This window comes from Eschrichtius robustus, chromosome 13 (assembly GCF_028021215.1).
Source record: "Eschrichtius robustus isolate mEscRob2 chromosome 13, mEscRob2.pri, whole genome shotgun sequence".
Classification (NCBI taxonomy): domain Eukaryota; kingdom Metazoa; phylum Chordata; class Mammalia; order Artiodactyla; family Eschrichtiidae; genus Eschrichtius; species Eschrichtius robustus.
The window spans coordinates 88,876,231-88,897,271 of record NC_090836.1 but is presented as its reverse complement, the minus strand read 5'-3'; the positions used below and the strand labels follow the sequence as shown (position 1 = coordinate 88,897,271).

At 46.4% G+C, this 21,041-nt stretch overlaps 1 protein-coding gene across 4 annotated transcripts in view; it reads right to left on the bottom strand.

Annotated features, from left to right (window-relative positions):
* Nucleotides 1–19,724: 19,724 nt before the first annotated feature.
* TXNRD1 (thioredoxin reductase 1) overlaps nt 19,725–21,041 on the bottom strand; it is a 60,733-nt gene continuing 59,416 nt past the window's right edge. For all 4 annotated transcript variants that reach the window (XM_068559867.1, XM_068559865.1, XM_068559866.1 and 1 more), the window contains one exon: nt 19,725–20,514. In XM_068559867.1, the coding sequence (XP_068415968.1) occupies nt 20,452–20,514 (63 nt within the window). In that variant the 3' untranslated portion in view covers nt 19,725–20,451. The remainder of the gene's footprint in view (nt 20,515–21,041) is intronic.

Here is a 21,041-nt window from a genome sequence, read left to right as displayed (position 1 = left end):
GACCTAAGCAATACTTCCACCTGCACTTGGTCTGGGTCTGCCGTTTGGTGGGATGAAAGATTACGGGGCAGAAAATCAGGAGGCAAATCCCTCGGCCACAGGCTGCTTTTGACTGAATTATCGTTACTAAACTAACCTACGGAACCCTTATTGTGTGCCAGGCATGGTGCCAACCTTTTTACATCATTGTCCTATTGAATCTTCTGAGCAGCCTCCCCTGACCCAGGAGCATTTACCAGCTCTCCTTTACACATGAGGGTAGATAACTTCCCCAGGACCGCGCTAGTGAGTAGCAGCGACTGAGTTCAAACCAAAACGTGTCTGATGGCAAAGCTTGGATTCCTAGCCTTTGGGCTATGCCATTTATCAGCACCTGGTTACCCCTGTCTCTTGTGCCTTCCTTCTTGAAAATGCATGATTGCTTGCAAAATCACTGCTCTGGTTACCAAAGAGGAAAGAAAGAAAAAACGTGTCTTTTGACTGATTACATGCGACATTCATGGGCGTGGCTGGGGAAAAGCCAGTGTCTCCTGACGGCCAGATCTGCCATCTGCCAATGGTTCACATATAATAACAATCACTAACACCAACGGAGCACTTTCTAGGGGCAAGCTCCGTTGTCAGTACCCTACTGACCAAAGTTAACTGATCTAGTCCTCATGACAACCGTGAGAGGGAGGTACTGATGTTTTCACCTCATTTTATAGCTGAGGAGATTGAGGCACAGAGAGGTTAAATGACAAGCCCAAAGTCACACAGTACGTGGTAAGCTAGGTTTGAGCCCAGCTTGTCCAATTTAAGAAGCTATTGGTTCAGCCACCCTCCCCTAAATCCTTTTCGACTGAAGAGGAACAAAGCAGCCAATCCATTTCAGAACACAGGACACTGTGGTGATTCGTAGAGGTGGTTCTCCCCGAGGTCCTTTTGGCATAAACACCTCTAGATTTTTCCACAAAATTTTTCCTGGGAAACGCCCGTTACTTCTTCAAATGGGGACATGGGGCAGTGGGGAGGGGTAGGTCACAAAGTCTCATTTTATTTCTCAGCCAGTAGACTTGTCTGTGCCTTACTCTTATGCACAAGTACTTAACCCTGCGAGCCTCTGCGTTGACCCTCTCTGATTCTAAAATGTCTCTCTGCACAAAACATTCCATTTCCATAATGTGGCCTTTCTTATTTGTGGAGACTTCTCTTCTCTGCAAATATTGACAGAGTTTTTTTTTCCCGCTGATGAATTAACACACCCCAGCCCAGTCGGCATTCTCTGCGCTATATATGCCTTGACGCGTACACGGAAGTTTTCTCACTGATTTTATTTGCAGAGAGAACTGACCGGCCCCTGTTGCACCGAGAACAAAGAATGAACAGAACAGGGAGGGATCACAAGAGGGGAGGTTTTCAAGCAAATGCTGAAACTGTTTAATGATGATTTAACTCAAATCCAAACCTTCTAGCAAGTAAACGGGGGAAAAGCAGACTGTTTTAGGATGGTTAGTTTTGCTTTCCCTCCTGGCGGCTCTGATATTCTGAGTGATGACTATAACTTTACAAAGCTCTTTCATGCACACAATCTGTTTTGAGTCCTACAACAACTGTGAGGGGGAGTGATGGAGGCTGTAGGAGGAGGATGACATGAAAAAAAGATTAGTTTCTGCTCTGCCTCCCTCCACTACCCAAGGTTGTCTCTGCTTTACATGCTGTTCATTGGCTAATCCACTCACTAGACTAGAAAAGCTAAAAAAAAAAAACAAAAGAAAACCTCACTTCCCCAGACTCCCTTGCAGCTAGGGGTGGCCATGGACACAGCTCTGGCCAAGGAGATAAAAGCAAAAGTCTGCTGGAGAATGTTGGGGCAGCTGAATTAAAAGTAAAGAGGCAGTTCCACCCTTTTTTGCCCCTTCTTCTTACTGCCTTGACTATGGACTTGATGCCTGGAGCTGCAGCAGCCATCCTTTGACCATGAGGGAAAGGACAAGAGCATTGCAAAAGAGCATACTTGGAACCCTGACATCACTGAGCTGCTGCTCCAGTAGCCAAAACCACTTGCCTTGGGACTTCTCTTTATGTGAGAAAAATAAACATTCCTTTAAGCTCCTGTTACTGAGTGCTTGTTACTTGCAGCCAAAACCGCTCCTAAACAATACCCTTGGGTGTTATTATCTCCATTACTCAGATGAGGAAAGCAAGGCCAGAGACACAGAGTGTCTTGTTTACAGTCCCATTGCTAATCAACAGAACATGAACTAAAGTTCTCTCATGCCTTTTCCTAGCCTCTCCCCACTGTTTCACAGCTGCCTCCACAGTGGTGGCAGAAATTCCATGTAGCAGAAAAATCTATTGGCCATGAATGTCTAGTACTTCATTCAAGCAATTGATATGTCTTCCTGGGTCAGTGGTCCAGGTTTGTGTGCAGCAAGAGGGCATTCTCAATTAATTTCAGACATTAACCAGTAGGGACTTTAGTCACAGAAAGGAAAAGTAAACTGTCTTAGCTGTCAGAAGTCTGGTTTAAGTAATACTGAGCAAACTTTCCCTCCCATCTTAGAGGTATGGTTGAATGCAGTCCCTGGTACCCTTGGGTCCTGGCCACCACCTTCTTGGATGATGTCAGGAAAAATGGACACTTGCTATGTGCACAAAGGGACATAATGACCCTCAGCCTCCATCTGCCTGTGTAAACACTCATGTGGTCCCATCCAGTTCCCATGTCCCCACCCCCCCAGACTATAGTGGTTCACCCTGTTCAAATACTCAGGTTCTCTTCAAATACTCATTGTATGTTGTATCACTTATTGCAATGTAATTAAATAATTATTTATGCAATTATTTGTTTAAGGTCTGTTCCCCCCACTGGACTGGAATCTCCACATGGGCAGGTACCCTGTTGGTCTTACTTACAGATGTGCCCTCAAGTCTAGCACAGAGCCTGGGCATCGGAGGCCCCTGATGATGGTCTCTGAGTGAATAAATGAACAGATAACTAAACGGCTTCAGTGGCTCTTTCTCCTTCCTATAATTCAGAACCCTAGTCTTGCCACCTAGCTCGGGAAGTTTCTCTTGGCAGATGCAATTTTCCCTCCTCTTATAATCTGGCTTCTATCCTAGGCCTTGAAAGTATAGAGGTGACTCAACCCAATACCAAATGCCTGGGTCCCTTTAGAGTCCCGTGGGGTTTTTCGTGTGGAGTCTTGGAAACAGCTTGGAAAGATATTCTAAGTAGCCCTGAGCTGGGTTTCTCAACCTTGACAAGGTTGGTCATCTGGACTGGATAATTCTTTGTGGCAGGAACTGTCCTGTGCATGACAGGATGTTTCTCAGCATCCTGGCCTCCGCCCACTAGATGCCTGTAGCACTCCCTCCCTACCTCCTCCCCAAACTGGCTCCAGACTCGGCTGAATGTCCCCTCTTGGGGACATTCAGGAGTTGGGAACTACTGCTCTAGAACTATCGGGTTAGAAATTCCAAAACAGCCAACACATCCGTTAATCAAAGGAAGGATCCTTCAACCTCGCATAAGACCTGAGGCTGTGAACTAACACACGGCCAAAACATAGTCCTGCGGCTCCGCTTTCTAGGGGAGAGACAACCTCAAAAATTACGGAGGAATTAGGCTGGATGCACATTCCAGTCTTTGAATCATCTTAACAGTTGGGAAGGAACACAACCTGAATGGCAGAGGTGCCCTGGAGCACGCGGCATCAGCGCCTTATCTGTCATCAGCGCCTTCTCAGTTGGCGATGTCAGAAATTCCCATTTTCCCGTGGTCAGGGCGGAGCGCCCCACACTCGGGTTGCTTTGCTTTGCACGGGTGTGACATTCGACCACTGTGTAAATGCTGGAGCCATTAGCATCCTCAAAGCTACTTCTCTGGACCTCCATGCCTCCTTTGGAAATTGAGGCTGGGAAGCCCTCACCTGCTCCGAGGCAGAGTGCTGAACAAAATGGGTCCTTGCAGGTTAGAGATCTAGGACCACTCCCCACACCCATGACCTCACTAATGTGTCCAACAAGAGTTTGCTGACAGACGCCAACTGTGGTGGGTCTGATGGGCATGAGCTGCTCGTCCTTGGATAAGTCACTCCTTTCTGAGCTTCAGTTTCTGCTTCTGCAAAGTGAGCAGCTTTGAAGCCACAAACCTCTTTGAGAATCTGACGAAGACCAGGCACCATCTCCCTAGGAAATACACGTGAGCATAAAATGTTGCATAAAGTTTCAGGAGTTCACAGGGCCCCTTTGAGGATGCCTGGACCAGGGCAGGAATATTCGGTTAGAGGCCTCTAGGGCTGCTTTCAGTTCCTACTTCCTGGGGCCTGGAAGCAACGCTGGAGCAACGCGCTGACGACCCTAAGTCAGCGCCAGGATGCAGCGACCTGGGGACAGGACGACTGAGGGCGGAAAGGAAGGTGGAGTGAATAACAGCGTGGGAAAGATAGCCTCTTACTATGCTGGGTCCTTTCATCACATCAAAGAGAAAGTCTCAGCTGGATGCGTACCACGTCCTTACCACCTCCCTGAGCTGCTAAACCTCTTTATCAGGGAGAGGCCTCCAGCTTGTCATCTTTAGGAAGCAACGTATCTAGCCAGAATTTAATGCCAATGTTTTGCTTTCATTGCATTTTTTCAAACTGTTTGTTTTTATTTAATTCCCAAAGCAGAAAGTATCAATGGGAATATACAGGAATAGTCACTAAACGTTGTCCCCACCTCCATCCCCAGCCACCAGCTCTTCTCTCCATAGGAGATCCATATGCCTTCCTTCCGGAAATATGTTATGTGTATGTAAGCATATGCAAATATGCTTTTGCATGTATTTAAAAAATTAATACCTATTTATGGCAAATGAGGCTGGTTCCCATTTATGATTTTGATATATATTTTCTTTTCAAATAACTGTGTTTACATTTAAAAGAAGGGGAGTCACTTTAAGGTATAGTGCTAAGTAAATACACAGAGGTGACAAAAAGTACGAATCGGGTATGGGATGACACACACAGGAAGTCCACGGGGATCTCTGCAGGGGAGGGGGCTGGGGGGCAGAGCCTTCACCCCCTCCTCCTCCTCCCCCCAGCGAGAGAGGCTGGAAGGTGCTTTGTTGAGGTTCAAGAGCAGCCCTTCCCCAGGACCCCTTCTCCTCTGAAGGAAGGGGAGCCCAGGCGGAGGGCACAGACCCTACTGAGAAGGCTCCCAGCCACAGAGGGCATCTCTTGGTAGGACCTGGGCCTCCTGTCTCTCACAGAACGTCAGACCATTTGGGGTCTCTCTGTTTCTACGGTTACATCCAAGTAATGGAGGTTCCATTAGATCACGCCTGACATGTATTTGCTTCCAGAAAGGATGAGTCCCCTGGACACCGTCCTTCTTCCTGCTGCGCAAGGGGCCTCGGTGCAGACGTGTACACTCGTGCCTGCGTGAGTACCTCTGGGTCCCCGTGTGTCTGAACAAAGGAGCAGGGAAGCTGCAGAAATGCAGCAATAGCTCAAAACTCCTTGTACCCAGCACAGTGCTGGCCTGCCTCACAGCCCTTAATCGTTATGAATAAAATATTAATGCACTTTATTTATGCACTAATGAATTTCATTATAAATACAATTAACACTCTCATTCTTCTCAGATATAACACCTCGTGGATCTAATGCACAAAGTTTAGAGAGAGTCAAATACTGTCATTATCCATAACTGAATTCAGATTTCACAAGATATCCGCAGACTCTCAAAATCGGCCCTTATAACTCGAAGCGTGTGCTTCTTAGAAATAGTTTAAGGAGCTGTGTTGAATTCAAAAGAGGTGGGGCATGCTTACCATTGCACAGAACAATGTTAAGATTGATTTCAAAAGGATCAGATGAAAACATGCTCAGAAATGCCTACAACTGTCATAAATAGTCACTTCATGATATGCCACGTGTCATGCCATTATGGTCCCTTACATAGTAACAGGCTTGATTTTCTTGTGATCACTGGATTCTTGCTCATTCACTGGTTGGAGGCATGCTGAGACCCTCAGGCCCAGCTGAACCTACCTGAGCATCTTACATAGAGAGTTATTCACTGGAACACAAAACCCCAAGTCCCAGGCACTGCCTTCAATAAACATGTGGGCCTCTCAAGTGAGCTGTGGGAAGGCTGAGGCCACACCCCACAAAAACGTGTGGGTCTTCTGTATTTGGTGTACACCTATGTAGCTGGGGTTTTTAAAAACTAGATTTTTTATAGCAGTTTTAGGTTCACAGTAAAATGGAGAAGGTATAGAGATTTCCCACATAACTCCCTGACCCTACACACACGCGCGCACACACACATGCACGCAACACACGCACGCGCGCACACACGCACACACGTACATGCACACACACGCGTGCACGCGCACTGCACACACACGCACACACACGCAGCCTCCCCCACCATCAACATACCCACCAGAACGCTACATGTGTTACAGTTCATGAACCTACATTGATTGACACATCGTGATCACGCAAAGTCCATAGTTTACATTAGGGATCACTCTTGGTGTTGTACATGCTATGGGTTTGGACAAATGTATAATGACATGTATCCACAATTATAGTATCATACAGAGTAGTTTCACTGCCCTAAGCATCTCCTTTAATATACTGACTTTTCCCCCGATCTACAATCTATAAGCTTTTTCTCATATCATTATTTTCTGGAAAAAAAATTTTAATGGCTGCATTAGTTGAAGTACAGGCTAAGCTGCTATATCAAAGAGTGGTCCAAATACGACACGTGTCTTTCTCTCTCATCCAGCAGATGGAGGGTCCTTGAAGGAACCCTGGTTCCTTCCATCTTGTTGTTCCCCCTTTTGTACTTTATCTGCTGAAGAAACCATGTGTTACCTTTCTGCGCATGTGTTACCACCCAGAGGTTCTTCTGGAAAGTGAGATGATAATGCCCAGCTCTTGGGTCCATCTGGGAGCTGAATGAGATGATGCATGAAAGTGCCTCAGATGGTGTGCAGAGAGGGGGTGCTTTTCTTAGAGTATCCTTATTTCATAGATTCAGGGGAGAGTAGAGTTTATAACAGTGACAGTGAGCTAAGCCCTTGTGAAGCACAGCTCTTGAAATTCTGCATGTGGCAGTGGGGGAGTCCCACCCCAGTCTTCCAGAGCTGCCTGACACCACACCTACCAAGAAATGACCCCTGGCAGGCCCAGCCCTGATCAGCTGCTGATGGCCTTTGCTTCCCTTCCTTTGCTTAATGGCCCTGAATGTGGACTCCGGCAGAATGCCACAAGAATCATAAAAAGAAATTTAGAACAAGGCAGTCATTAAGCTGTGCGAGCCACACAGCAGGCAAGGTAATTGAATTCCTAATCATGTTCCTGTCTCCTCACTTCACCATGAGAAATTCATTTCACCAACTATTAGGCTCAAATTCACTACAGCAGGAAAGGGGCCGGGAAAGGGAGGTGCCTATGACAAAGGCAATCACCACCCCACACCCTAGAGTGGGGACTCGTCCCACAAAATCCCCTTTCCACGCTAGGGCTTTGGGGGAGGGCTGGGGGGTACTGGCTCCTGATAACACCCACCATCAAGTTACCTTGCAGGGTTCCTAAATGGGAAGGCACAATGCAAGGCTGTGCTCTTGTTTAATTTTGTAACTACTCTCAGATGAGGCCTATGTGGGTTCCCGCTGGCTGACGGGGGCCAGAGCGTGGAGGGGCCTTTTCTTCCCTGGCCTCTGTGCTTGTCCCCAAGGCAGAGACAGGCCTTTCCTTCTGGTCTCCCTCCTGCTGGCCCCGCGCTCGCCCTGGGGTCACCCTCACATCGTTGAGCCATCAGTGGAGGCTCTGAGACACACCCCACGTCAACTGGGCTCAGGGTCCCCCGGGAAGGTATTTAAAAATGTGTAGTGCTCTCTCAATTCCCAACAGACTCCCTGGCTTGGGGCCCAGGAATGACAGACATCTGGAGGCTTTAGTCGTAGGTGGGAGTGAGTGGGGCTGGAGTAGAGAGAGACAAGGAATTGTCCTGAACTTGAATCTCAGTGCTGCCCCTTCACATTTTTGGACCTCATCTGCTGAGAGCTGAGTTACTCATAACTCAACTGATAAGAATAATAAATAATAATAACAATGGCATCCACTCACCCAGCACCGCCAGCTTTGTGCCCCCTATTCTAAGCGCTTGATCACGTGCGAAACTAACTTGATCCTCGAGGCAACTCTGGGAGGTGAGGACTGTTATTATCCCCATTTAATGGGGAAGAAAAGAGAGACCCTGAGAGGCTCTCTTTTTCTTCAACTTCCCTGTAGTGCCATAGCTCCACAGTCGGCTGCTCTGATCTGCTCGATGTGTGCTGTCTGCGGGGGTCCTTGCAAGACTCGGGCCATGGCGGTATGTGCCTGCATCTTTAATGTACACAGGCAGTTGTAGGGCTCATTCTCTTTCTTGTTTTGCTTTTTTTCACCCACGTCATGGTACATCCCGCAATATTGTTGCATCCTCCTGCCTCTGCCTCCCCCTGGCCTACTCGTTCATCCCTTAGTAAGAGATATGAGGATTGGCTCCAACTTCCCAACATCACACACGATGCTACAACAGACATCTTTATGGGTGTTCCCTTATGGACACATGTGAGATGTCTGTCCAGTTCTCCGGGGCTGATGGCCAGGAGCAGGACTGCTGGGTCATGGCGTACATGGTGCGTGATCTGTCTAAACACCGAGAAGCCAACGGTCTGTTCTCGCACCGGCAGGTCCTGGGAGTCCCCTCACTCGGCGTTAATCAGCCTTCTGTCTCAGGTCTGATGAGTATAAGGCGGTCTCTCGTTATTGACATTCACCTCTTAATCACTCATGAGTGTGCACATCTCTCATCTCTTGTTAGACTTTGGGGTTTCCTCTTCCAGGAATAACCAAGTCAATGTCCTTTGCCTGCTTTCCTTTGGGGTTCCTGTCTTCTTATTGATGAGCCAGAATTCCTTGCTGTCATCTGGGTCTAAGTCTCTTGTCAGTTTTAGACACTGAAACTATCTTCTCCCAATGTTGTTGCCTCTCTAAGAACTCTTTTCCGTGGTGGTCTTTGTGGGTCAGATCTTTTGATGCAGTCGTTTTGCCTTATGGTTTGTGCTTTTGTTTTTGGCCGCACCTCTCAGCTTGTGGGATCTTAGTTCCCCAACCAGGGACTGAACCCGGCCGGGCCCACGGGAGTGAGAGCGCAGAGTCCTACCACTGGACCGCCAGGGAATTCCCTATGGTTTGTGCCTTGAGGGCACGGTGTATGAAGTCCTTCTCCACCTCTAGATCACAGAGATATTTTCTGTATTTGTCATATAAACTTTATGGTTGTACCATATACATTTAGGTCTTTACTGTTTGAAGCCTAGCTTTGTTATATGGTGCTTGATGAGGATGCAGTTTTATAGTTATACATACAGTGATCGAGTTTCTCCAGTATTATCTGCTAAGGTATTTGTCCTTTTCTTTTGATTTGCAAGCCCTGCAACTTTTTAGCTCTGCGGCTTTATTTATTCAAGAGGGTAGTTTGTGTTCCAAGCAAAATAACGGAGGGCTGCGAAGCAGAAGCGGCAGCCTGCTGTTCACAGAGGTGGACACTAGGGGGCATACCTTCTCTTTCTGCTCCACACAAGCCGTGTGAGCTTGGACAAGACTAGGTAACTCCCAACCTCATTTTGCTCACTTGGAAAATGGGTACCACAGTTCTAAGGGTTCTTACAGAGATGAAAACAGAACCACTCACTGCACAGAAAGTGGCCTGGAGGTGCAGTTCTTTCTCCTTGTCTGCAGCCCCCATTAGTAATGCATCTTCTCTTCATAGTTCCTCTTGGGGCCAATTTCAAGGCCTTTGTTCCCCCCATGCCCTTGTACTTGCAGAGCTACCCACACGTCATTCCAAACATAGTGAACTGCAGCCCTTCCTGTCTTAAATATAACGTTTATAAATATATGGGCATTGGATCCAACGGCAGTTGATTGGCTGAAATAATATTACGGAGGCATTTAAAGACTCGTCCATTGCAATTTTTGCTGCACCAATTTTTTTTTCCTTCATATTTTGAAGCTTTTTGTAAAAGGTCTCAAATGTCTTTATAAACACTAGGTCTTTTGCTCATAGTACTTAGTGGATAAAACAGCCCAGCCTTCTCTGCCTCCGCAGCACTAACTCACCTTGTGGCTGTCGATAGCCCTGCTGTATAGGTACTGGCTCAAACCCGGCACCTCCCGTGCCTCCTGAGCCTGAGACCCACCTACCCATCTTCCACTCAATCGACCCCACTAAGTCCACTCGAGGATGTGCGGTATTTGTTTCTAGTGCAGGAGCCAAGAACGCAGGCCCTGGGCCAGGCCAAGTGCAAATTCTCGTTCTGCCATTTTCTAGCTGTGATCTTGGGCAAGTTCATTAACCTCTCTATGCTCACTTCCTGATTTGTAAAATGGGATATTAATGACACTGACCTCAGAAAGGCAGTTGTGAGGATTATAGAAAAGGAGTCACGTGTGCAAAGTACCTGGACAAGTACTAAATTCCCTTTTTATTACTACCGCTCTGTTCAGAGAAGTTGTCTTCTCCACAGGATGTACCCTAGTGTCTCCAAGATGGGCTTGCTCATAAAACTCACCTGGAGTACTTGATAAAAATACAGATCCCCAGGTTGGTTGATTCCCTTGAAGATCTGATTCTGTTGGTCTAGGGTGAGACCCTGGAATCTGTATTTTACCAAGTGCTCAAAACCTAGATTCAATCTCGATTTTGTAATGTAAGAATCATACACTGTTAGGCAAATTACAGAATCTCTCTAAGCCTCAGTTTCCTCCTATGAAAGATGGGAATAAGACCTATGTAGATTATTGTGAAAATTAAAAAAATAAAGCCTGTATCATGCTGCATAATGCCTGGTGCATAGCTTCCTTTCCTTTTTCTCATCTTAGTCACTCTGCATAAAAACAATAGCTTCTTGAACTATTTCTTTCTATATTTTCTTTATTTCATTTTTTTGAAAATTGTTTTTATCCACTAATTTTTCTGGGTTTGTTGTGTTTTTTTTTGAAATAAAAAAGCTCTAAATATTCCTCTGAGTACAACTTCAACTGTATCCCATAAGTATTCTTTCTGTTGTTTTCAGTTATCATAGTTTTAATCACCTCTTTGATCCAGTTTTTGAAGAATGTTTCTCAATTTCCAGGTGGGTAAGTTTCCTGAATTTATATTTTTGCTTTTGATTTATGTAATCAGGTATTATACTTGTTATATTACATCTCTGTGAAATGGACTCAGGTTTCTTTTGTGGTTTCTACAAATGTTTCATGGACATAAAAGAAAAATGTGTATTTTCTATTTGTAAGGGCAGAGTTATACAAACTCAATGATCATGTCAGTCAAATAGTCTGTGTTCTCACTTCTATTTTGGTCTTTTTCAGTGTTTTCTAAACTGGAGCCATTAAAAAACTCACCTTTGTGATTTTTCCTGTATCCATGTTATCAGCTATACTGCTATTTAATACATTTATTTCAAAGGGAAACCAATGTCATTTGTCCTTTTAGCTCAACATGAATATGGGTCTAGCACAGGGCACTGTAGGCTCTGAAATGTTTGAGAATGAACGTGTTATGGGCTGAACTGTGTCCCTCACCACCTCCAAATCCCTACGTTGAAGCCGTAAGTTCCAAATGTGGCTGTATTTGGAGATGCGGTCTTTAGAGAAGTGATTAAAGTCAAAAGAGGGCATGTGGTGGGGTCCTCAGACAACATGGTTGGTGTCCTAAAAGAAGAGGAAATTTGGACACAGACACGGCGATGCATGCACAGAGAGGAAAGGCCATGTGAAGACACAAGGAGAAGGTGACCGTCTACACGCCAAGGAGAGAGGCCTCAAAAGAAACCAAACCTGCCAACACCTTGCTCTTGGAGTTCTGGCTTCCAGACTCTGTTGTTTAATCTGCACAGTCTGCAGTATCCTGATACGGCAGCCTGGACAAACTAATACACAGTGATGGAATGGGTAGTTCCCTTCTCAGGTGAGACCCGTCACGGAGACCAGAAGTACTACCTATGACCCAACCTCCACTTCAGCCTGCCCATTGTGGGTTTGGGGCCTCGCTTGGGACTCACAGAGCAAGTGGACTTGCCTTGGAGCTCATGGGGCTCAGACCTCGCTCTTTGCTGAGGGACCCATGCATGGGTCAGGCCCCCTTGGGCAGCAGCGGTTAAGTGTTGCCCCAGGCCCTGCTGGAGACTCAAACCTTCCTCCTGTTTCGAGACCCACAGCCCCTAAATCACCTGGGATTCCCTTTAGCCCGTTTTTAGGCTTGTTCTGCTGAACTGCCCAGCTGGAAGTTTGGGGATTGAGCTGAGGCCACTTGTCTCCTTCTGTCCCTCAGAGTCTTTTTTGGAAGACTAGACTTTCCCTTGTTTTCCAATCAACCAGCTCTCAGCACAACTCCAAGTTCACAGTAGTAACTTTACACATAATTGTGGAATGCAAGCACACCGCTGGGTCCCACTGATTTTACCATTCTTCATAACATCCATCACCTCACTTTTCATAACAAGTTCCCTCTTTAGGCTCCCTTTATCTCTTACTCTGACCTGCAATTGCCTACAAATTTATCTCTCCGACCCTCCTTCCATTCTTTATTCTGACCAAACAGTGTGACAATAACAGTCGACTTTACCATATGCTTCCTCTCAGTGCTTTACGTGTATCGACTCATTTAACCCTCGCAGCCACCCTAGGAAGGTACAATTAATGTTCTCGTTTTGAAGATGAGGAAACGAGGCAGAGTGAGGTTAAGCATGGATAACTTGGCCAAGAGGTGGCAGAGCTGTGATTCTAGCCTACGTTGCATGGGTCTGGAGTAGGGTAGGGAGGGCACTGATCTGCCCCAAACCTGGCTACTCATCATCTATGCAGGGCCGGGATTAGGGTGAGGGAGGAGCCGAGGGTGCAGAATCTGATTCTCAGAGCTGTGCAGGGACCGCTCCTGCTCTTACATGACCCTGAGTGTGCCTGCCTCACTCTCCTCACCCCAGTCCCGGCCCCGCAGTTGTGTACTTTCTCCGCTTCCCAGAGCCCCAGAATGATGCCCCAAAGCGTTGGCCTGCTGTTTGAGGCAACTTACAACTCATCTCTCCCATCTTTCTCTCATTTTCTATTTTCATGTCTTGACTGCTTGTCTGTGTGGAACATCCTTTTTCTACCCCTTGAATCTTTTTCCACCCCTTGTGGATCTAAAACCTGCCACCTGGCATTCACAGGAAGGGTCCCCAGGAGATCCCCTTGAAACAGGAGGGAAAGGGGGCAGGGCACAGCATTTTAAAAGAATGACATAGCCACAGGACGTGACAAAAACTGGTTAGAACCAACTAGGTCCAAGATGGCAGAAGATCTGACTTCCAGTAGACCTTGAGCCTCATTATACGCTCACTGCAGTACATTAGCTAAATGACACACCCACAGGCGCCATGACAGTCCTGACCCTAAAAGGTCAAAGTGGGCATGTCCCAATTCCTGGAAATCCCCGCCCCTTCCCCAAAATAGTTGGAATGATCCTCCCACTCATTAGCCTATGAAGTTACCCACCCCATAAAAACTAACCACCCCATATTTTAGGGCCTCTCGCTTTCTGAGATGGCCCACACTCTGTCTGTGGAGCGTGTTTCCCTCTAAATAAATCCACTTCTTACCTATCACCTTGTCTCTCACTGAATTCTTTCTGCAAGGAGACATCAAGAACCTGAGCTTCATTAAGTCCTGAAACCAGGTGTGTGATCTCAATTAGAAGGCCTTGGGTTCAAGTCCCAATCTGAGTTGCACAGTCTCACCCTAGTCCTGCTCTGTTCTCCTGACATGGGGTCCCTTCCTTTGGGGCAGCTGCTGGTTTCTAGCAGAGCTTTTCTCCTTTTTACCTGCACTCATGCCCTTGGGGGCCTCATCTTTCTCAGGACTTTAAATATCCTCTCTGGGCTGACGCTCTGACATTTAACTCTCTATCTTGAACCTCTTTCTGGAACTCCAGACTCATGTGTCCAGCTAACCGTCCAAAACCTCTACTCGGATGTCTACAAGGAATCTCAACCTCGGCACCTAAAACTCGAGCTTCTGATATTCCTCTCGAACCTGCCCCTCCTCCGTAGTTTTCCCATCTCGGTGAAATGGCACCTCCAGCCTCAATCCTTCCAGCGTTGAAGCCCAAAATGTAGGAGTCATCCTTGAACCTCTCTCTCATCCCACATCCAATCCAACACTAAGTCCTATTGGTTCTCCTCTCAAATTATGTCAGACTGGGATTTACTCACCATACCTACTGCTACCACCTTGGACTAAGACATCATCTTCTCACCCCTGATCCCTGCAGCAGCCTCCACCCGGCCCAAAGACTCAGGCCGCCCTCAGACCAGCCACCCGAGTGCTCCTATCACCTGGAAGTGTGATCAGGAAGTGGGGTCACACCCCTCCTCCGTTCAGAGCCCTCCAACGGCTCCCAATGCTGCTGCTTCTTACTACAACCAACAAGACCCTACCTATCTGTTCTCTCTCTGACCTTGACTTTTATTCTTCCCCCCCCTTGCTTGCTGGACTCCACCCACCAAGCGGGACTTAAAACTCATTCCCCCAACATCCCAGTCATTCTCTGCCTCAGGGCCTTTACACTTGCTGACCTCCCTGCCTGGAATGTTCCTTCCCCCAGGATCTCCTTCACCTCCTCCAAGTGTTCAGTCAAATGTCACCTTCTCTATGGGGTTTTCCCTGACTGCCTTAATTAAAATTCCACTCCCCACGCCCCACACACCTCTCCCCTTCCCTGCTTCGATTTTTCTCCGTGGCACTTATCACTTATTCAATATAATGACTTATGTTATTTTTGCCTATTTCCCTCAACTATAATGTAAACCCCTTGAGAACAAGGATTATTGATGTTTTTGTTCACTGCTGAACTCTCCTGCCTAGAACAGTACCTGGTACACAGTACTTGTTGAAAAAATGAGGAAGTAACTGTGTACATTCACCCACCCTACCTGACTGCACACACCTTCAGAGTGAGGTCTGTGTTTGTTTCGGTCAAAGTTCTCTAGAGAAAGTGGACCAGTAGGAGACAGATAAGATGACAGATAGATTCATTTATTATAAAGAATTGGCTCATGCCAATACGGAGGCTGGAAGTCTCACTATCTGCCATCTGCAAGATGGAGACCCAGGAAAGCGGTGGAGTAGTTCAGTCTGAGTCCAAAGGTCTGAGAACCAGGACCGCCGAGGGTCAACGTTCCAGCTCAAGCAATCAGGTAGAAAGAGCCAAATTCTTCCTTCCTTTTATTAAGGCCCTCAATGGATTGGGTGATGCCCATCCACACTGGGGAGGGCAAACCATTTTACTGAGTCCACTGATGAATGCAATTTCATTCAGAAACATCCTCAAGACAAACTCAGAAATAATGGTTAACCATCTGTCTGGGCATCCCTGTGATCCAGTCAAGCTGACACATAAATTAACCATCAGTGTTCATTCACTTTGTATCCACTGTGCCTTGATGTACAGCACATGCCATGAAGTTTGTTTCTTGTCTCTTCTCTCCTTTAGCAACTGCTCTTCCAAGGTGCTGCTTTTGCAATTATGAGGCAGGCTCTACCTCATTTTCCTGACAGACAAGAAGGCGTCCCCATCACACACGCAGGAAAGCCAACACGGAGGGCTCTGATGCCTCCCTTCAGGTCAGTCTGCATGCATTTCCTGCACACCTACTGTGTGCTGACCACAGGGCCAAGGACCTACCTATTGGCTTTTTCAGAGTCAACACACGCTCCCATGCCCTTCATCTTCACAGCAATCAGAGTGTGCTGACATGGCTGGGTGTTTTTAAGCACGTAGGAGAATTTACAAACGAGATGGTGGCAGGAACTAAGTAGTATCATGTCGTAGAAAAGCACATAGTTGGAAGCCAGATGGCTTCCGGTCTCAGATCTGTGTTTAGCTATTTAACCTTGACCTTGATGTTGATCGGTCAGCTTCACCTGTCTAGCCCTCAGTTTCTGCATCTGTAGACGGACTTGGAGAAGCTGACCTCCCTTTCCAATCTCAAAGCCTATGAAATAGCGCCTGAGAAACGAACAGCTGTAGTAAGGTTGTTCAGTGGTGGGATCACGCTCAGAGATAGCCAAGGGATCCAGAAAACCCTGTTCTGCTCAGCTCCTCCGGAGATTCTTAGGAGTGCCCAGAGGGCAACGTACCATATCAGTGATATAGGGCATCCGTAGGAAAGGGTCTGCAGGAAAAACCTTGGTTCCTTAGGAGTGAATTTCAGATTTAAAAAAAAAAATTTTTTTTAAGCTCTTTTCTTTTTCTAAATAAAATCTTTTGAAATGTTAAAAGTTGAGTGCTCTGATTTAAAGTGGGTTTAAGGAAAGAGGACCTGGCCTGCTTGTTGTGCGACCTCTCCAACTCCCATGTATTCATTATCGATTGCTGTGTCACAATTACTCCCAAACCTAGTGCATGTTTAGCCCATTCCCAGACCTCATATCAAGGATGGACTCATAGATGGTCAGGAAAGGCCTTCTGCTGTATTCTCTGTCTTTAGAGTCTGGTCTCCTAGCTCCTGTGTGAGACCTTGATGGACACATTCCTGCTCCTGGCATTCTAATACTCCCAGCTGCCCCCTCCCCATCTTTTAAAGCTATTTGAATGAACTACTGAGTAGATACAAAGGAACATTTGTAACAAACATAAATATGATGCAACAAATGCACAAGTCCTCCACTTGGGTTAGGAAAGAAGCCTTTAGGTCCTCGGTGCCCCTTCCTGACTCCAGCCTCTGCTCTGACCTTCAGCTTAAACTCCATATTCTTCATTTTGAATTTCTGTTTCCCTTGTGGTTCTACTCCAACTGTCCATCTAAACACACACACATATTGCTTAGTTTTGCCTGTTTATGTATATAATGGAATCACACTGTACATATGCCTTTGACCTTTTCACTCACTGATCCACTGTTTATAATATGTATCTTGCTGTTACTTGCCTTCTGTTGTATGGATACACTGCAGTTGACTTGTCCATTCTTGTTCTGATGAGTATTTGGGTTGTTTCCATGTTTCGTTTTTTGCTACTGCTAACAGTGTCGTGTCTTTTGGTGCACAGATACACCTGTGCTGGGTACACACCTAGAGTATGCACAGGATTTTGACTTTACTGGGTCATGTCAAATCATTTTCCAAAGTGATTGTACCAACTTACACTCCTCACAGCAATAAATGTGTTCCATTTGCACCAGATCTTTGCCAACATTTGATACTGTCAAACTCTCTAAACCGTGCCACAGAATGGGTCAGAAATGGTATTTCACAGCAGTTTAATTGCATTTCCTCAATGAGTGAGGTTGGCCATTTTTATGTTTATGCCCTTTCTACTTTCATTAACATTTGGATCAAAGGTTCCTGACACGAGAGATTAACAGTATCCTGAAGCGGTCATCTCTGATAGGTACTGATCCAAGTGGTTAAGGCTCTACCTGCCCACCCAATTACACAGTTTTGTGCGCCTCTGTAGCGCACTTGTAGGCTTCGTGCTGGAAGCTACGCAGCACACAGAGGTAAAGAACCCTAATTATCTAGAAGTGGCTTCGTGCAGGGTAACCTGAAGTGCTCTAGAGAAAGTACAGAGTCCTGTGGAGTACATGCAGAAAGAGTTCTGGCTGGAGGCAACCCAGCGCAGGGGGGTTACGAGCGGTGTCTTTGGGGCAGAGGTCAGAGGTGCAGGTGACTGGCCCAGGGTCTGACAGAGGGCCCAGAGCCTATTTACAGGGCTTTGGAAGACCCTGGGGACTCGGGGCAAGGGAAGCCTGAGGAATAAGATCCTGGCAGTAGTGTGGAAATACACCGGCAGTGTTAAGACCAGTTAGAAAAAGCACTACAACATCTCAGACAAGGTGTTTGTTAATTGTGCGGACAACACTGCTCGAGGGCATGTGAAAAAAACGATGGGACCCCAGGCTTTGGCTCAGTCGCCCTTCATGAAAGTTCCCATCCGTCAGAGATGAATGAAGGCAGACTGCAAGGTGGTCGAGAGCTCTGGGCCTTTGAAGTCACAGACGTCTCTGGCTTCAAAAATGTGCTATACCACTAACTAGCTGTGTGACCCTGAGCAAGGATTCCTACCTCTGAGCCTGCTCTTCCACCTGTAAGTGGGCACAGGAGCGTCCTGAGAGGGCTGTTATGTGCCTGGTACATGCTGCAGTAACAAGCACGAAGTGGTACTGTTAGCACTCTGCAATTACTCAGGACAGAGAGGAATTCTGGGAAGGTTTTTGGTAAGGATTACCACAAGATAGGAGTTTCTGCTCAACAACTGATGCGTAAGAAAATTAAGTGCATATGAGTGAATAATCTGAGCGTGACAATAAACATCAATGTAAACACTTACTGATCCAGTTCAGAGAGAAAGGAAGGCTCACGCACCCTCACAGTGCTGCTGTCAGGTGGGGCGGTTTTGCCACCTTAAAAACTAAGATTGACAGATCAAGTGGGGATAAGCTGAAAATGGATCTGGAATGCCAACACGGCTAAAATGTGAGCCTCAGCACACCAACCAGCCCCGCAGCACAGCACCGATGAAACTTACTCAGCTCCTAGTTCCCACCATCGCCAACAGGAGCCCTGAAGTCCACTGGGCTCTCAGCTGACCAATCCCAAGACCACCATTCAACAAGAAGCCACACAGGGTGGATATTAACAGCTTTTAAGGTTTCACATTGTTTCTTTTCAGAAGATTTATAACAAAAATACATGGAATTTAATATGAGTTCTGATACACTGGGCAATTACACAGACAAGTCTATAAAGTGGAATCCTTCTCGTGGGGGCAGAACATTCTATTCCACAAAGAAGACAGAATCACAACATGATTAGGCATGATCACCCTGTACTGCCTACGTTCTAATTTCAGAGATTGGCAGACTTGGAGAAAAAAACAAATGAGAGAAAAAAAAGTTTAAAAATGAATAAAGAAAACTGAACACAGTCAGCTGTCTCAATTCTCCTCTCCTCTTTTCCTTTTCCCATTGTCTCCACACAACCAGATGGGACGGACGGTGAGGCAGACACGGTCAGGGGATCTGCTGACTAAATGCTGGGCAGATGCTGAGTTCCCTGAGGTGACCGAGAAACGTACTTTCAATCAACCACTCAGTGCTGTAGCCGAGAAACACACACAGAGGGGAGGAAACGAAAAAGGAGCTATAAGAACTGCTAGTGGGAGGTCTGACGTCCACAACATGTTTAAAAATCCAACTTCTGTAATGGGAAAATGGCCTAAATAAGATCCGTCGTCAGTACATTTAGCCAGAAATCTGTAACTGTAGGGTTAATACCTCTTTGTGATATGGAGCAGAAACACTTCTGCCCAAATTCCACCAAGTACAGTCAACAGGATAAGCCAAAACCATGTGGTTTTTACATGAAAATCCTTCACATCCACCTGTGTTCAAACATAATAAATTATGATATTAACAGCTTTCTTTAAAAAAGTAATTACCACAAGAGTTAAATTGTTAAGTGTGGAAAGACTTATTTTTCCCATGAATATAGTTCTTAGGAAGGGATAGATGCATAACACACATGAAAAATAAAGCTGCAGTATTTTGTGATTTTAGCTTAAAACAAAAGCTACCCCCCAAAAAGTCTTAAACAAGCACTAAATGTTTCCCATTGCAAAAGATCTCAGCTCACTCAGACCAGCACACAACGGACTAAATAAAGACATTTATTGTTTTTCCCCATTTCAGCTGTGCATCTGCCTCCATGATGAAGAACAGTGGAGATCACGCTGTACGACCAAGTTCCCTGCAGTGGAATATTCCTCCAAACAGGCTGGCCAGGTAGCCATTTCATCATCAGTGGTATAGTGCCTGGGAGCACACCTGGCCAGTGGTGACCACTTGTTTTGGGGAGACGCTCTCTCCCCGGGACAAGCCTAGGAGCCACAGTGCGCTGTCTCAGCAACGAGCCGCCTTATTTGCACACAGTGGCCACGACTTGCTTTTGGATAAAAATTGTCTGCTATCATCTCTACTTTCACTAACACGGCGGAGAAAAAAAGAAAAAAATAACCAACATGAGAAAGGTTGACAGTGAGAATAAGAAAACCTACAAAGGAAAGGCCATGCAAAAACTGCTTCGACGGTTCCATCACCACCCACCGCGCGGGCTTGAGGCTGGTGACTTCATGGACGCCCCTCTGCGAAGCTCTGCCGAAAGTCAGTTTCAAGTGCGTCATGCTGACCCCAGTGCGATGCTGCCTGCCACCCACGTGTCACCTCCGGCCCATGAGATCCAAGGGGGCCTCGGGGCTATAAGCACAGGACACGTGGCTGCTGAAGCCCGAGAGCCTTCCACAAACTTCGCCTTGGACTTGGGCAAGAAATACGTCAGTGGTTTGGAGTCCTGGCAGCAGCACCCACACTGGGGCTTAACCTCAGCAACCGGTCTGGAGGATGTTTCCCCCCGAGCGCTTGGTCACCGACAGTGTCGTGAATACCTGCAGGGGAGGAGACAGCATGAGACTCGGACACCGGCGCAGAAGTTAACTGGGCGCAGCTCAGGTAACACCACGGGACTAAGAATGACTTGGGTGACTACTTACAACAGAGATTGTAATATGACCAAGGTAAGCATTTCAAAACCAAGGTGAAAGAGAAAAAAATGTAGCTTATATCTAATAAAGCACTTATTTGCATGAGGGTGATTAAAATAATACCCTGGTTGTTTATCAGTTCTCTAAAAGAAATATACCATGAAATATTCTGGACACATAGAAAGAAGTGAAGTGTACTATCACAAACACCGTTGTGCCCACCCAACTCAGGGAGCTTCATAACACATGGTTCGAGCCCCATGTGTATCCCCTTCCTGATAACTTTCTCCCTCCCCGCCCCGACTGGTGCTTTTCTTTTGCAGGTTTTTAAAAACTTAATATGCAAATGGCAAGATGGTATATACATCCTCTTCTGCTACCTGCTTTCTTGGCTCAATACTTTATTTCTATTATTCATGCATATGGACACA